Source organism: Medicago sativa, chromosome 6 (assembly GCF_051527215.1).
Source record: "Medicago sativa cultivar Bolivia chromosome 6, Bolivia_mono, whole genome shotgun sequence".
Lineage (NCBI taxonomy): Eukaryota > Viridiplantae > Streptophyta > Magnoliopsida > Fabales > Fabaceae > Medicago > Medicago sativa.
In genome coordinates this window covers 22,733,775-22,752,116 of record NC_140754.1, presented here as the reverse complement: position 1 = coordinate 22,752,116, position 18,342 = coordinate 22,733,775, and the positions used below count along the sequence as shown (strand labels likewise).

Sequence of the window (18,342 nt, the reverse complement as noted above, 5' to 3'; positions counted from 1 at the left end):
TTTGCAAATGACTAATTCAACCTCACAATTTCACAACCTTATGCCCTAGAGGCCTCTCTCTCTCATTCTTCAAATTCCAATTTTCAAACTTAAAATCAACCAACAAAAACAAAAACATTTTTGGAAGAGAACTACGGTGGATTTGATCCCTTAAACGGGTACGTAGGCAAGGAATCAAAATTCCTTCAATTCAAATAAAACAAAAATTCAAACACATTCTTCTCCCTCCAATTCTTCACTTAGAATACCTTTAGGCTTAATATTTTCTTTCAAAATAGCTTTTAAAAATAAAGCGCGCGCGTAGAAATTAAAGACGGTTCCTATAGGATACTATAGTCGTTATGGGTGCCTAACACCTTCCCGTAGCGAAAACAACTCCCGGACCTCGATTCTCAAGGGTTTTGCTTACTTTTTCCCTTCCCAAGAAAAAATAAGATATCACCGGTTAAAAAGGTTCGAACGTAATCAATGTTTGACACCCGAAAACCAAGATAAAACACTTACTACTAATGATCACAATACTATGGCATTTATCGCCTCTTACATCTATCAAATTTGGTATTCGCGTAATCAAATTGTTTTTCAGAATAAGCACATACCGGTGATGGAAGCAAACTCCAAAGCGCTCTCCTTTCTTCACGAATACAAAACCCACAATACGCCTCTTCACCATCAAACTCCGCCGGACAACCTTAGCATGCAGAGCTGCAACATTCGCTGGAGTCCTCCTTCAAGGGGTCTTCTCAAGCTCAATGTGGATGCTCACCTCTTGGGTGATGGCCGTTGGGGTTTGGGAATGATTCTGCGACGGGAGGATGGAGGCACAATTGTGGTGGCTACTAAGATTGTTAGGAATGGAGAAGAAGCTCGTGTTGCTGAAGATTTGGGTATCTTAGAAGCCCTTCACTTCGTAAAGGATCATGCTTTGGCTCAAGTTATTATTGAATCAGATGCTCAGACTAGTGTTCAAGCCATAATCAACAAAACCTTTGATAGGTCTTACTGGGGAAAGGTTATTCACGCTTGTATCGTTTTAAGTGGCAACCTGGATAGGATAGAATTTATGTGGACAAAACGTAGTGGCAACCAGGCAGCACATGAGATAGCATGTTAGGCTACCAAGGACCCTGATAGGTTTTGGACTCAAAATTTCCCTAAGCCCATTTTCCATCATATCCAAAAAGATATGATTCTGTAATTTTTTCCGGTTTTTTATTATATTGGTTTTAATTCAAAAAAAAAAATCCGACTAGAACATGGAGCCGCCGCAATGGCTCTTCTAGGGTTTCCTTGAAACCAATTCCTTCGTGATTCTATTGGCTTCTCAATTCATTACATGATTGCTAGTTGTTTAATTGTCCACCTTCGTTGAAACAAATTTCTGCTAGTTGTTTAATTGTCCACCAAATCGTCAATGTTGAATCCCATTCGGTGAATATCCAAACAGTGTTGTTGTTTAATCAATTTCCAATTCACGGAAGTGCCACTCAATTCCATTGCAATTGGATTCCTTGATTCCTTGGTAAGCAATCGTGATAATTTTGGTGTCTCCAAGGGTTTTTGATTCCAGATTTTTGTACGCATTCTTGTTTTTTCTTGCTTGTTTGCTCCTTGGTGCCATACAGCCTCACCATGTTTGACTGGCAAGCGGAATTGGCAGCTCCGGTTCCACCTCTGTTGGCTCACTCTCGGCTTCCTGTTGCTTAGAATGTTCCACTTTCTGCACTATCGGTCCCTGTGCCTGGTAAGGCTGTCGCGCCCCCTCCCAAATCTTTTGTGGTTACATTAGGGGTACTAGGGTTTCATCATCAGAAGAAGCTCCATATCCGGTTCCCTGCATTAAGGGGGATGCGCTTTCCATCAAGATTGGGCAGGAAGAATATTCTAAAGGCCTGACCGAATGTCAGTATGCACTTAGGGGATGACTAACATTGAATAAGGGAGATAAACCTTACACGGCACATGATTTGGCGACAAAATTAGGCAAGGTTTGGAAGATGGTTCATGAATGGAAGATGGTTTCACTCGGTAGGAGATTTTATAATTTTCCGTTTACACAACCCCGATGATTTAAGTCGTATATGGGCGGCACTGTTACTCTACAACCGGGTCTTCTTCGTCTCTCCCAATGGACGAAAGACTTTCACCATTATTCACATAAACAGACCCATGCTTCAATATGGATCAAACTAACTGAGTTGCCTCAGGAATACTGGCGTGAAAGAACGCTGAAGGAAATTGCAAGTGTTGTGGGTACTCCTATTTCTATAGACGCCCCGACTCGTAATAGGGCCTTCGAACATTATGCGCGCATTCTGGTAGATATGAATTTATCGAAAAGGGTCTTTGATGAAATCCTTGTTGAGAAGGAGGGTTTTGCCTTTAAGGTGAAAGTACAATACGAACGGCGTCTGCTTTTCTGTCATCGCTGTTATGTCATTGAGCATAATGTTACGACGTGTAAGTGGCTTCACCCCGAAGCCGCTAAGGTTATGTCTCTTGGTAAAAATCAAGTGACTAAAACAAGTAAAAAAGCTACCCAACTGCATCGTGGTGAAAAAGGTGCGTCCTCCTCTGGTACTTTACAAGATGTGGTGATTGTTCCTCAAGTGGTGACAAAGAATGCCTCGGAAATTACTGCTCCCCAACAAGATGTTTCAGCCAAGCCCTATTCTCATTGTAATTTCCCCATTTAGGTGTTGCTCCTACTTGCCAAATGGAAGGGAAAAAAAATTAAAATGAGTTTTTGTTTTTTTTTTTCAAACCAAATATAGTAGTGTTATGATGTTGCCAGAGTTAAATAGGTTTTTGGAACCTATAATATTATTTTTAGTCCTAGAAAAGAGTAACATGTTTTCGTTCTTATAAAAAAATCTCAACTGAAGTTTAAATCTTAATATTTCTTCTTCTCGTACTTTTGTGTCATAATTTCTGCTTTCTGGCCGCGGATGGCATCGCTCATATGAAAAGGCAAAAAAACTAATTGAATATACTACTTCTTACGCGATATTTCGTTTGGTTTCAGGAACACAAAATAAAAAACTTTGCCTCATCTCTAATAGTTCTTATGAATAGCCAACCATTCTACGATGCATGGTGGAATCATTGATGATCATGTCGTAATCAAAAGGTTTGTGAGACTGTACCCAAAAAATTGTGTAATGAGACTAAAAAGCAAATTATGTAGTAAATAGGTTCAAGTTTTTAAAGGGTTCCAAAAACATGGATTTGAAGAGAATTGAGCAATTTGAATATTCAGATTATCATTAAATATAGTTATTAGTAATGTAGTGATTACGTTATTTGAATTTGTTAAAAGAAAATTGATATTTTTTATTTATTTATTTGATCTCGAATTCAAATAAAAATTGAATTTGAAGATATTGTTTTGATGATGCTAGTTTTTTTTGGTTACAAGAGTGCTAACAAAACAGGAAAGGGAAAAGAAACAGAAAAAAAGAAACTACAGACGGCTAGCTTCTAACAAAGAGAGTGCCTATCGCATCAGCTCTAATAAGAGGAAGGAGGTCAGCTAGAGGCGATTGGTGTACGACATGGAGAGCATCCGAATTAGCACCTAATTTAGCGAAGAAATCCGCACATTGGTTCCCCTCTCTTAAAGTGTGATGAAGAGAAATGTTCTGACCAAGTAGCAGCTCTTTAATATTCTGGATTTGAGAGGCATAAATGTGGAAGCTCGGTGTGTTATTGTTGATAAGATTAACTGCAAAGAGGGAGTCCAAGTAACACATAATATCATTCATGTTCAGACCAATAACCATATTCAGTCCTTGCTGAATTGCTGTAAGCTCAGCCAGCAAAATGTCTGTCGAGTTCGGAATGAAACCGGAGAAACCTGATATGAACAGACCTGCGTTGTTGCGAAGGACACCACCGTAACCAGAGTGGGGAGGGGGTTCCAATGCAGCTTCCGTCAATGTTGAGAATGTGGCCCTGGTAGTTTCTATTGTTCCATGTCACCAAACGGTCGAAACGATTCAAATTTTCTGCACTATCAAAAGCCAAATTGATAGCAGCAGCGATGTTGTTACAAATCTGAACTAGAGACAATTGTTCATTGCTAAGGCACATTGAGTTTCGGTTCCTCCAAACCCACCAAAGACTCGCTAAAAATGTATTTGATTGAGAGCCAGACAAACCATGCTTGATCCAGTCGTAAGCTGAATCGGCTGTGTCAAAATCAACACCCATAAATTCTGCCATATGATTCTTGAAAAACGACAGTCCCTGACACAATGCAGGAAGGTTTCATCTTCTTCTCTGCAACGCACGCAGGTGGGAGAGGGAGTTATGTTTCTACGGTGAAGCAGGGAAAGAGTTGGTACAACATTTTGACAGGCAAGCCAGATGAGGAACTTAAACTTTTCTAGAACCTTTATTCTCCAAATCCAGGACCAAGAGATATGAGGAAAGGGATCAGCTGCCGGGTCTCTGAGGTTGAGAAGCCAATTGAACCCGCTTTTTGCAGAGTAGGTGCCGTTTTTGTTATGAGACCAAATTAAAGCATCCTCAATGTTATCATTAAACTGGGTATGAATGTTGTTGATGTGATTTTCGATAGCTAAGGGGAGATTAGTGTCGAGGTGCTGAGTGCGGTTACCTGTAGCGGAAAGGACATCCCTAACAGTTAAATGGAGGTCATGGATATCAATGATAGGAACATAGTTACCGATATGCCCGAGAGGGTTCCAATTGCTGAACCAAAAGGAGGAAGAACCCAAACTAATACGACAAGTGTACCCTTCCTTAAGGATATTTTTAGCTCGGATTATAGAAGACCAAGTTGGAGAACTAATGCTGCTGGCACTGGCAAGAAGAGTGTTGTGGCCACCTGTGTATTTGTTCGAAAGGAGAGACACCCATAATTTGTTAGTAGACTGAACCAAGTCCCAGACAAGCTTACCAAGGAGACTAGTATTCGCTTCTCTAGCTGTTTGAATGCCCAATCCTCCAAGATTCTTAGGAAGAGAAATTCTCTTCCAACTTACCAAGTGGATTCCCTTATTATTAGTGCCACGCCGATGAAATTTCTAGTGGTTTGGTCTATGCTATCGCAAATGCTTTGGGGCAGCCAATTAATTTGCATAAAGTAGGAAGGAATGGAAGATAACACGGAGCTAGCTAGAGTCAATCTCCCTGTTTTATTGAGGAGCCTATTCTTCCAAGAAGCCAACCTATTTTGCATTCTTTCTATGATGAAGTTGAAATCACTCCGCTTAGGCCGCCCTTTTAAGATGGGGAAGCCAAGGTACTTATCAAGAGAGGTAGTGCTCAGGATGTCGGATATGTTGGTGAGGCTATTGATCTTCCTTTGAGGAATACCGGTCGAATAAAAGGCTCTGGACTTGGAAAGATTAATCTTCAACCTGGACGCCTTGCTGAACCTGTCAAATAATTCAGTAACAAATCTAAGCTGAGAGTTTCTTGCTTTGATGAAGAGAAGGACGTCATCTGCAAAGAGAATGTGAGAAACTTAGGGCCCTATGCCTGTTATTTGGATCGGTTCCCATTCTCCTTGGAAAACGGCGTTGTTGATAGCAAGAGAGAGTTTCTCCATACAAAGAATAAAGAGATACGGCGATAGAGGATCCCCCTGCCTGAGACTATGTGATGGCTTGAAGGGAGGCATTTTGTTTCCATTCCACAAGATAGAGAAAGTAGAGGAGGTAACACAATGCATGATGAGCTTGATGGTGATGTCTGGAAAACCAAAATCTTGCAGGCAAGAATTAAGAAACTCCCAATTGACATTATCAAAAGCTTTCTCGAGGTCAAGCTTGAAAGCCACAAAGCCCTTTTTCTTCTTGGATCGTCTCATGTGATGAATAATTTCCTGCAAAACAATGGAGTTATCAGAAGTTCCCCTACCAGGCAGAAAACTGCTTTGGTAAGGGCCAATAATATTATTAAGAATAGGTCTGAGACGCTGAACCAAAACTTTAGTAATGATTTTGTAGACAATGTTGCACAAACTGATGGGCCGAAAGTCTTTGAATGTATTAGGAGGATCCACCTTGGGAATAAGAGCAATGAGCGTGTTTGAGATCTCCGGATCAAAGTGACCTGTTTGGAAGGCTGAGTGAACTAAACGGAAAATTTCATCTCCAACTATGTGCCAATACTGTTTGAAGAAGATGCATTGGAAACCGTCAAGGCCAGGGGCTTTGTATGGCTTCATGGTGTTAAGGGCAGCGAAGACTTCACTCTTAGGAATGGGTTTGGTGAGGGAAAGCTTGACGAGGTCATCAATGGTTGGTTGGTGGTCGGTAGAGAAAGTGCGGTTATGGGGAGGTTGGGTGTTGGCGAATAGGTTTTTGAAATACTTTAGAGCTTCTTCTTGGAGAACGATGCTATCAGTTGTCCAAGTACCATTAGGGAGCTGAAGTCTATGGATTCTATTTTTCTTTCTTCGAATAATAGTTTGAGCATGGAAGAAAGAGCTATTTTTATCACCAAATTTAATCCATTTTTCTCTAGATTTTTGGTACCACAACATCTCTTCTTGAAAAAGGATATGGTTATATTCATTCTGCAATTCCTTTTCAAGAATAGTATGTCTAGCAGAATCAACTCTCTCAAGGTAGTGTTGGACCCCCTTAAGTCTTTTTTCCACCTGTTTCTTCCTTTTGAAAATGTTTCCGAAAACTTCTTGATTGAAAGTAATAGAATTTTTCATGACATTTTTCAAGGCAGTAATAGTGTCATGGTTGGAAGAGGTCCAAGATTGACTTACCAAATCTGCATAATCCTTGTGGTCTATCCAGGCAGCTTCGAAACGGAATGGCCGAGGCCCTCTTGCGAGAGGGAGGCCACCAAAAGGGAGAAGGAGGGGATTATGATCAGAGTGTAATTTGCAAAGAACTTCAACAAAAGCTTCTGGAAAGGATACGCGTCAGTCAACATTTGCTATCCCTCTGTCGAGCTTTTTTGAAAGAATTCGGATACCATTTTGATTGCGATGCCAAGTAAAACGGCCACCTATAGTTGTGAGGTTAAGGAGATTGCAATTATTCATGAAGTTGTAGAAGAGGGCAGCTCTATTGTGGTTAAAGATTCCCCCTCTTTGATCACTCGGAAGAAGAGTTTCATTGAAGTCACCAATTAGCATCCAAGGGTTATTGATAGAGTGGCTGATGTTTGTTAGGTAGGTCCAAAGGTTAGGGCGCATAGTGTAGTTTGAGCTGGCATATACACAAGTGCAGATAGTGGTAGCATCTCCACGGTGAAGGGAGAAGGTTATGGAGTAATGATTGGAATGAAGGACAGATGATGTACTGTTCGAGGCTGAGTGTTTTAGGAGCCATATGCCTCCTGAATGGCCTGAAGCTTCTATGATATGAATAGGAGTATAGCCAATGTTGTTCCAAAAAGCAGAGAGTCTAGCATAAGGAGTGTGAGTCTCAAGGATGGATAGAAAGGTTGGATTGAACCTTTGGATTAAGTCCCTCAAGTTTCTTTTAGCATTGCTGTTCGGGCTCCTCTGATATTCCAAGAGAGAATTGAAGTATCTTTGAAAGCTTCCATAACAAAACTAATAAAAATAAAGTGTCTAAGAAAGGACACTTCAAATAACCATGTCTTCATCAGTCTGGGAGGGTGATTCATATATTCCAGTAGTGTCAACCTACGCATCTCCATCCATACTTTGGGCTAACATGGATTCTTCATCAGTTTGTATGGAGTTGGTTTTGGCAGCAGAGTCTGTCGAATGGTTTTGGATAGGGGTGGAAAGACTAGTGGAATTGTTGTAGTTACTTTCATGGATGGGGTCATGGTTGAAAAGAGTATCATGAGGGTGTGGGGTCAAATTGTGGGCCGCATGGGATGTTGAATTTTCAAGAGTGTGCTTCACGTGGGAGTTTGTGTGAGGCGTGATATTGGTTGAGGAGGGGTCCTGTTGATTGGTTGTCAAAACATTGGGGGGGTTGACTTTTTGAGTAGCTAATGATGGCTTAATGGTTGGGGCATGCATGGTATCGTCCTGTCTACGTCGTTTAGGGATAGATGGACCACTTGGAACATCACTTTTTGTGGGTCTTGGTGGCAGTTTTTGACCAGTTGGATTGGGTTTATTTTGTGGGGTCCAGTTGGATAAGGCAGAGAATTTGTTTGTTCTGTGGGTCACGTTTTTGTGGGCATTGATTGGGGGGTTAGAAACTGTTTTCTTTCTTCTTGTGACAAGAAGCCAGTCACCATGTAATTCATTAATTTCTCCTTCATGACTAATTAAATTTCCATTAATTGCTGATAAATCATTTTGATCGGAAATTAAATCATTACTGTTACTGTTACCAGAGGCCGGAATGGATGGGGAAGGTATGGCGGTTGCGGGCTTCTGATGGGCGGTTTCATGGTGGCTGGCCGCGGTGTTGTGGTGGTTCGGGTTCGTCTTTTCAGTGTTGGCTGCTATTCGAGGGCAATTCCATCCTAGGTGGCCGTAGCATCCATAGTTTGTGCAGATCAAGTGGAGACCTTCGTATTGGACCTTGTACCAATGGCCGTTTACCCAAATTTTTCCAACCACCGGTGCTGTAAGATCGACTTCCACACAGACTCTTGCAAATTTTCCTCTTTCGACTTTCAGTGTGTTTGTGTCCACTTTTATTGGGCGACCAATTGCTAAAGCCATAGCAAGAAGGAAACTCTCGTCATAATAAACTAAGTTCAGTCCAGGGAAACGTACCCATACCACCGTACTTTTCACTTTGGCTTCTGGTGAGGCGAATTCAGGGGACCAATGTGTTACTGCCAAGCAGTGGTCGAATATCATCCATGGCTCTCCAGTGATGACTTTTTCCTTGTCTGCAGCTTGATCGAATTTAACCATGTAGAAGCCATTATCGTTGTCCATAATTTTGAAGCTGCCTTGAGTTTTCCAAGCTTTGTGGAGACGATCCTTCATGGTGTTGTAACCAAGATTTTTCCCTAAGAGCTTCACTACTAGCGCATCCCTCCAAGGTGTGCACAGATCTTGAAAGGTTGAAGGGTCGACATAGACTTTGGGAAGAAGCCGGTTTCCATTTTCATGTTCGATGCAAACAAGCTTTTTCTCAATCATGTCTTGTTTTTCTTGGATAGGAATTTCATGGGAGGATCCCAAGAGTTTGTCTCGGAATGATAGCTTAGGGGTTGGATCAGGAGGTTTCTTTGTGTGGAGTAGGTTAGAGTCACTTTGAGCGGAGAAGACAAAACCAGAGCTCATTGCACTTTACTTTTTTTAGATTATCGCAGCTCTGCCCCGTAGAAAAGGAATTTCTGTGGAATTCTCTCTTCAATCTCCGATGATGCTAGTTAATATCACATATTTTTTTTTATAGCAAATTGAGTTCGGAGGGTGTATGTGAATAAGAAATGGTCAATGATGCAATAAATGCATGATTTCTAACTTATGGTATGTCAATATGCTTAAATGACGTGTTTAAGGTGACAGAATATGATCATGAGATAATCATAATAATTAATTGTCTATTAGCAATAACAATGCTACATGTACTTCTTTCAAAAAAAAAAACAATGCTACATGTACTTTTGGATAAAAGATTATTGATTTATTTATATTGTAGATTGTTGAAGTAGATTCACCAACCAAAACCCAAAAAATCAATTTTCATTCCATTCTATTGCAAGTGTCGCAAATAAATAGGATAGAAAGTGGCGGAAAATTGCATTGTGCTTGATTCTCTTAATTAATTCTTCTTGTTGCACAGTACTGGTAGAGCTGTCAAATGGGCCGGCTCGACCCAGCCCGCCTCGGCCCAGTGGGCCAGCTCATATAAACGGGTCTGAGTGGGTTGGTCCACTCTATTTATGGGCTACCAAAATTGAGCCCAGCCCAATTAGTAGTGGGCTATACGGCCCAATGGGCAAGCCCGATCCATAATTCAAAATGTATTATTTTGTTTTTTCTTAGAAAAAAATCGATGGAATGAACAATAAAGCTACATATCACATATTTTTTTAATAAAAACATATTACATAAATTATTATAGAGTTTGTCTCTTGGCAACAAACTAGGGTTTGAAGGTTGATTCACCTTGGGAAACACTATTAGGATTGAGTCTCTTGGTTACGGGAAGAGGCTGGGATTTGGGTAGAATTAGGCGGGAGACTTATTCTTGTAATCCATCTCTTTGTAACGCTACTCATCATATAGTGGAACGGAGGGCTGCTCTCTCCCCCAGACTAGGTCAATTTGGACCGAACTGGGTCAACAAATTCTTTGTGTTCTCTCTTCCTTTTCTTTCGCTGTTGTTTTCTACTTTTGGCTTGTGTTAATTGTTCCATACACTTTGATTTTGGTTGCTTAATTATCCCTTGCTCCACACATCAAGTTGTTATTGGTGTGAGTTTTCTCATCAAATCCTCAACAATTATTATATATCAAATAAATCACATGTCTTCGTAAACTTAGTTAAATTATATATAAAATGCCTATTAAATCAACATCCATAAAGATAAATAGCACAAAAGAATCAATGCAAAAGTAGAGTATTTATCATAACTCACAAAGTGAACCTTGAAGGCAACAAAATTCAATATTACATAATAAAATAATTCAGTCTTACCTATTTTTTTTAACAAATCAAAATGATACATATACACACACACACACACACGTATATATATATATATATATATATATATATATATATATATATATGCATATATGCATATATCCACACACACACACACACATATATATATAACTCAAAGGTGTTTCCCCTTGCACAGGGTGCACAAAGAGAAAACCAAAAGAAAAGTTTACATATTTACAGAGTCAAAGTACCCGAAAGTGCACCAAAGGAAAAAAACAAAATTATAAAAACACACCCATACAAGACAACTGGTGTCTCCACCAATCATGGTAAGTATAAGCTAAGGTCGCCCGTTTAGATTTCAGCCATAAGAATGAATTTAGCTTGACTTTCTCAGTGAGTATTGAAGGACTGGATATCGTATTTTGGAAGACACAATCATTCCTCTCCTTCCATATCACCCAAACAGTTGCAAACCAAATTATAGTTAAGAATAAATGTGTAGTTCTTGGCATACCTGCCATCTTGGTAAACTGAATAAAATGATGTCGAAGCTCACCAGATGGCACCGAATAGATGCCTAACCAATTCCGCACATTAGACCACAATTGACTGCAAGTACTACAATGTAAAAAAAAGGAGTGAAAGTCGATTCAATGTCATCACAACCAGTTGCACACGCACCATCCGTTGGAAGAAGAATACCCCTCTGCAACAGATTGTCTTTAGTCGGAAGCCGATTTCGAATTAGTCGCCAAACCAACAAAGACACCTTGGAAGGAATATGCTTAAACCAAATATCATCAACCCGAGACCTGTCTGAACTAGCACCTGTGGTAGTAATATAGTGATAGGATGCTTTCACCGAATACCCATGATCATGATCTACCAGCCACCTCCAGTAGTCATGGACGTTATATCCTGCAAAACAATGTTACATAAAAGGGAAGAACACTCCCTCACACTCTCCTCCTCCCATGCAAACAAACGACGCCTCCACACCCAAGCTCTTCCCTCTCCATCCCATCCCAACCGCCCCATATCCCCTACCTTACTCTCCTTATCAACCACCAAATCAAACAATTGTGGGTATTTTAACCGCAACCGAATGTCCCCTACCCAGTTGTCGTACCAGAACAAGGTATCCCGGCCGTCACCTACAACTCTACGGATGTTATCATCGAACCACATCCCAACTCACTCACCAACACCATCTCGAACTCTGCATATCGATTTCCACCACACTGATGCATGTCTATCCCCCTCACTAAGCTGCCCTGCAACTCACCACACCAATGCATGTCTATCCCCCTCACTAATTCAGTCTTACCTAATAAAACTATTTATACACTATTTTTTTTACGGCCCACACTAAAATAGAGGGCCGAAGGGCCAGCCCGGTGGGCTTGACCCATTTTGACAGCTCTAAGTACTGGTATGTGTTTACAATTTTCGCTTATGATGGCCTACGTATAGCATCCCTGAAATGAAGAAAAAAAATGGTCGAATATACGATGTGACACTTTGTGTTTAAAGGATTTGAAGTAAAAAATTTATTAGTTTCAAAAAACCAATTTAAATTGTATTTTAGTCCTCTACATATTCATATCTGGCAACATTGGTCCATGTTTAGATGACTAATATACCGAATTAATGAATATACAAAGGATTAAATATCTTTTTTTGCTAATAAAATAATATGACTTGGAAGGTTTCAATTTTTAGCACACTCATCTTAAAATTCAAAATAAATATTTAAATGACGTTTAAAGAGCCACAAATTGATAGCTAAATGTATTGTAGTCTATTTTTAGTTTTCATTCAACTTTTTCAAAAAATATAATGCTATAGGTGTTTTTTTTTTTTAACAAAAAGAGGACAAATTAGACGACTGGACCATAGACTTTCTTAACAAAATATTTGTAATTCATTTTTTTGTTTTTGAATTCCATACATATTAATTCTATTTATTATAATTCATTATTTATTACTACTTGTTTCCTGGTAAAAAAAATAATCGAAACTACCAATCAGAGAAATTGATAAAAATGAGACTAAAACTATTATTGATTGAGAAAAGGAACAGAATAGTTTGCTCTCTATCGGATATGCTTAACAGTACGAAGTCATTTAAACGAAAAACAACGAATGAAATTGATCATGTTTCTAGAATAAAATTTGAGAGAAGCATTAATTGTAGAATAAGTAATATTCATGCAAGTGTACTTTTGAATAGAGGGGGATTCATTTGTTTATATTGTAGACTAATATAGTGACCCGTGCCAAGCACGGGAAATAAAAGATTTTTTTGATCAAATGTATAGATTTTATATTATGTTATCTTAAAGTTATAAGTGTGGTTATAATTTAAATTTGACATGGAAAAAATATCATCTTTTTTTTTGTCAAAAAGGTGGCAGCAAAGAGCAAGCCGACCCAAAATATATATTAAAAAATAGAATATATACAAGGAGGGGACCAAACCTTACTCCTAATAAAAAGTTACAAATCTGAAATTTGGATAGCCAGACCTATCCGTACCAAAAGACTCCCTAATACAATCAGGGAGAACATTCCAGATTTGGGGTGAGTTCAAAGTTAGACCTAAGTTAGCAAGGGTATCTGCAACTATGTTTCCTTCTCTATAAATATGAGAAACTGTGAAATTCATTTGCCTAATGAGGAGTAAAGCATTATTCCAGCGGTTCCTTAATGGCCACGGCACCTGATTAACTTTTCTGAAAGCTAAGACAACCAAAGATTGAGCCAGTTTCTTTGATGAGCAATCTCTATAGCCTTCATAGCACCACACAACTCAGCCTGATAGGAAGTAGTAATCCCCAAGGGTTCAGAAAAACAGCACAAAAATTCAGACTCTTGATTTCTGAAGATGCCACCACAAGATGACATACCTGGATTACCATTGGAAGCACCATCCGTATTGCACTTTGTCCAGTTTAGAGGAGGAGGACTCCGGATAACTTCTTTGATGATAGGAGCCCTAGGGTGATGAATATTGACCTTGAAATTTTTCAAAATCGAAAAATCTCTGATAGAGTTGTTAGCAGCTTTGGAAGTATTGTTACCTGACAAAGAGATGCTGGCAGTAATCAAAGAAATAGCAGACTGCCAAGTAATGGTTTTGTCATTAAATCTTGCTTGATTTCTTGCATACCAAATAGTATTGAGTAAGTTGACTAGAGCAACAATAATGACTACTTTGCATTGAGAAGACCAATTCCTGTCACAGATATCCCACATATCTTCCATACAAGTAAATTGAAGAGCAGAATTAATGGCGGTAGCGAACCAAGACCAGATTCGGATTGCATAAGGGCAAGCAAAAAATAGATGAAATGAAGATTCTACAGTGTTTAGGCACAAATTACAGATTGAAAGGATTTGACAACCTCTAAGCATCAGATTTTCATCTGTAGGAACCTTTTGATGCATAAGCCTCCAAACTAAGATGGATTTAGAGGGAGGAACATCAGCATTCCAAATCAACTTAGCCCATTTGTATTCCTGAGCTTGCTGAAGCTTGAAAGAGTAGGCTTCTTTAAGGGGAAGGTCCCCAAATTTAGAGTGTTTCCAAATAAGCTGGTCTTGAGTAGGCTTCTTTAAGGGGAATGACAACTTGATGAACCAGCTGATTAAGAGAAGGAAACATTTGAACAAGTTGAGGAGGCAAAAACCAGCTATCATTATGTATAAAATCACTAACAGAGGAAGAGAGATTCTGACTGATGGAGGGGGGAATATTCAAGGTAAAAAAAATAGGCTCACCACACCAACAATCATTCCAAAAATTAATGTTTACTCCATTACCAAGTAACCAAACAGAGTTCTCCATGATGACATTGTACTCATCTTTGACACTGCTCCAAATTGATGAATAAATGTGATGTTGAACTGGACTTTTTCTTTTGATGACTCTATCTTTTAACATTTTAGCCCAAGAACAATTTGATGACAACAAATCCCAGCATCGCTTAAGATTAGAAGCTTGATTCAGATTTTTAAGGGATCTTATATTGAGACCTCCTTGAGAGTAAGGTTTGCAAAGCTTCTTCCAAGAGACTATAACCAGTTTCCTTTTGCAAAGCTTCTTCCAAGAGACTGTAACCAGTTTCCTTTTGTCTGTATCACCACTCCAGATGAAATTCCTGATATGTTTCTCAATTTCCTTGATTAAAGAAGAGGGCCAAGAATAAAGAGAGATACTATAAATCATCATACCTTGAATGACAGATCTAACCAGTTGCACTCTTCCAGCCATTGAGAGAAGGGAGGTGTAACATCCCAGACTGCTTTCAGGATTGCCGACTAACCCCACAAACCAATACGAGTCTTTTCAGCATGCTTTGTCCTCACTCACATGCTTACCGGGAAACTTCCCGGTAGGTCACCCATCCCAAAATTGCTCCAAGTCAAGCACGCTTAACTGTGGAGTTCTTATGGAATGAGCTACCGAAAAGAAGATGCATCTTGTTGATATGGGTAGTACCTAACAATTCTTATAAGCCTTCCTTCAACCATGTAGTCCCATACCTACACGGCCTCTGGATCCCTCTCATTCTGATGTGATTCGGTTCCTCTTATTAACGTGGGGTCATCCTTACGGATAGTGCCCGTTCCAACTGGCGGGAACCTTTCGTATCCAACTAGCGGGATATCGAAAGCCACGTCGTGGGTGTTACATGCCCACCAGCTTCCGCCTGGTTCGTCCCCGAACCACACCGTACTAGGAGAGGTCTGCTCTGATACCATTTGTAACATCCCAGACTGCTTTCAGGATTGCCGACTAACCCCACAAACCAACACGAGTCTTTTCAGCATGCTTTGTCCTCACTCACATGCTTACCGGGAAACTTCCCGGTAGGTCACCCATCCCAAAATTGCTCCAAGTCAAGCACGCTTAACTGTGGAGTTCTTATGGAATGAGCTACCGAAAAGAAGATGCATCTTGTTGATATGGGTAGTACCTAACAATTCTTATAAGCCTTCCTTCAACCATGTAGTCCCATACCTACACGGCCTCTGGATCCCTCTCATTCTGATGTGATTCGGTTCCTCTTATTAACGTGGGGTCATCCTTACGGATAGTGCCCGTTCCAACTGGCGGGAACCTTTCGTATCCAACTGGCGGGATATCGAAAGCCACGTCGTGGGTGTTACAGGAGGCCTTCCAATTGGAGAGTTTCATTTTAATCCTATCTGCAATGGATTGTAGATGTCTCACCTTTGGCTTGCCCTTAAAAATAGGAACTCCCAAATAGGAAAAGGGAAAAGTACCAATGGAAAAATTGAGAAGATTTTTGATGATATCCAGCCTGCCATGAGTGATTGATCCTGAGTAAATAGTTGACTTAGCTGTACTAACAATCTGACCAGATTCAGATGCATATCTAGCAAGGAGATCTTTGAGAGCATGAAGACCAGATATCTTACCTTTACAGAAAATCATAAGATCATCTGCATAGAATGAATGAGATGGAACTGTGAAGTTTCTAGTGCCTTTGATCAAATCTAGCTTACCTTTAGCTACTAACTTGGAGATGCTTCTACTCAACACATCTTCAGCCAAGCAAAATAGAAGGGGTGATAAAGGATCACCTTGTCTAACACCCCTAGAACAATTGAAATAGCCATGAGCTTTGCCATTGATAGAAATTGAAAGAAAAGCAAACTTCAAAATAACATGTATCCAATTACAGAAAACCGTATTGAACCTAAACTGTTTCAGAACATTAAGAAGAAAGGACCATTCAAGGGTATCAAATGTCTTAGAAATGTCTATTTTTAAGGCAAGATTACCACCAAATGATTTGTTGTGCAAGAGATTAGTTGCTTCAGAAGCTATACAAAGGCAGTCTTTTATGCTTCTGTCTTGAATGAAACCTTTTTGCTCCTCAGAAATGATATTTGGCATTAAAGAAGCTAACTTGTCAGCAATTATTTTTGTAATGACCTTGAATTTGAAGTTTGCCATGGCAATTGGTCTGTAATGGTCAATTGAAGTAACATCTGGAGACTTAGGAAGAAGAGCTATAATGTTTGAATTGTAGCTAGGAAGAATCCAACTGGTTGTAAAGAATTCAAGCACGGCATTATTGACGTCATCTTTCACAATCTCCCAAAAAAACTGATAGAAAAATGCACCAAACCCATCAGGGCCTGGGGCACTATCTTTGTTGAGAGCAAACACTGATGCTTTGATCTCTTCAAGTGAAGGAAGCTTGGTTAAAATTGCATTAATGTCATCAGTGATCAAATGTGGTATAACTTCTACTGCAAGCACCTGATCCTACAAAAAAGAGTTAGAGGAAAACATATTTTTATAATAATTAATAATATGATTTGTGATGTGAGATTGATCTGTGAGCATTTGGTCACCGTCCTGAAGGTTAGTGACGGTTTTAATGGCTGATTTGATTTTGGCAACTCTATGAAAGTATTTTGTGTTCCTATCCCCATATAAATGCCAGTTTAGGTTTGCTTTTTCTTTCCAAAAAGTTTCCTGCCTGTTAAGAGCTAGTTCCAAAACTTGGTGTGCTTCTTTTTCCTGTTCTGCAAGAGTATCAGTGTGACCAATGTGGTGAATTTGGTCTTGAATCAGTTGAAGGTTTTGTTCTGCAGTGTTGATAACATCATGAACATTGCCAAAGCACTCTTTGTTCCATGATTTTAATTTGGTTTTCAACATTTTCAGCTTTTGGGATAAGACAAACATGGGGCAACCAATCACAGTAGAGTTCCAACAGTCTCTAACAATAGTTAAACAATCAGGGTGAGTTGTCCACATTCTCAGGAATTTGAACTGGGATGCAAAAGATATGTTGTTAACTTGTGAAACAAGCAAAAGAGGATAGTGGTCTGATTTGTGCTTGGTGAGGGTTGTAACTGATATGGATTGACAGGTATCTAACCATAGTTGGTTAATTATGGCTCTATCAAGCCTTCTTTCAGTGTATCTGTTGTTTCTCCTACCATTTGCCCAAGTAAATTCAGCACCAGATGTAGGCAGATGGATAAGGTTGTTATTGTCAGTCCAGTTCTTAAAGTCTTCTATAGGGAGTCTGGCCGGGTTAAAAAAACCTTTATGCTTATGAGCTCCTATAATTGAATTATAGTCACCTATGAAGCACCAAGGTAAGGTGTATTGGGATTGTAAAAGGTTTAGGGAATTCCATAGATGTCTTCTAGTTCTGTAGTTGGTGGATGCATAAATAGCAGATAAGGCTAAGGTTTTATCATCCTCAATAATAGTCAAAGAGACATGTTGAGCTGCTGAAGCAAGGACAACAGGGTTAAGGCTTGATTTACATAAACACCAGATATTAGGCAACATACCTGGTCTATTATTTTGAGCAAACAATTTAAGTTGTAAATTGACTAGCCACCTTTTTGGAAATTTAGCAAAATTCATCCAAGGTTCTGAAATGAGGACAAAATCAGGATTGTGTTGTGTAATGAGTTTCTGTAAGGCTAATCTTGATAGGGAGTTAGCCAGGCCCCTTGCATTCCAATAGATGTACTTCATTGGGAAGGATGTTTAGAGACCTTTGATCTGGTAGTGTAAGCTTCTCTACTAGTTTGCTTATTTTGTGCTTTTTTCTTACTTTTTGACATATGCATCTGAAATCTTTCATTATCAATGGTGGGGTTATTGGTTAATGGTTCTGACTCTAAGGCTGCAAACAAACCAGCTTCTTCATCTTCATTGTCAGCTAAGGCTGCCCAAGAGTTCCTTAGGAATTCCATGTCTTTCTGCACCCTGATAGGA

At 39.5% G+C, this 18,342-nt stretch overlaps 3 protein-coding genes and 1 pseudogene across 3 annotated transcripts; 1 reads left to right on the top strand and 3 right to left on the bottom strand.

The window, feature by feature from the left end:
* Positions 1-523: 523 nt before the first annotated feature.
* Positions 524-1,114, top strand: LOC146913780 (uncharacterized). Its single transcript, XM_085720987.1, has one exon. The coding sequence runs from the start codon at positions 524-526 to the stop codon at positions 1,112-1,114; it is 591 nt and encodes a 196-aa protein (XP_085577113.1).
* Positions 1,115-3,473: 2,359 nt separating this feature from the next.
* On the bottom strand, positions 3,474-4,224 carry LOC146913779 (uncharacterized; annotated as a pseudogene).
* Positions 4,225-5,494: 1,270 nt separating this feature from the next.
* LOC146913778 (uncharacterized) lies at positions 5,495-9,223 on the bottom strand. Its single transcript, XM_085720986.1, has 2 exons — positions 7,666-9,223; positions 5,495-6,897 (listed from the first exon to the last, which is right to left on the bottom strand). Exons 1-2 carry the CDS (start codon positions 9,221-9,223, stop codon positions 5,495-5,497), a joined length of 2,961 nt encoding a protein of 986 aa, XP_085577112.1.
* A 1,913-nt stretch (positions 9,224-11,136) lies between these two features.
* LOC146913777 (uncharacterized) lies at positions 11,137-18,099 on the bottom strand. Its single transcript, XM_085720985.1, has 6 exons — positions 16,972-18,099; positions 15,799-16,863; positions 14,393-14,742; positions 13,469-14,205; positions 13,098-13,352; positions 11,137-11,477 (listed from the first exon to the last, which is right to left on the bottom strand). The coding sequence occupies exons 1-6, from the start codon at positions 18,097-18,099 to the stop codon at positions 11,137-11,139; spliced, it is 3,876 nt and encodes a 1,291-aa protein (XP_085577111.1).
* Positions 18,100-18,342: the final 243 nt, after the last annotated feature.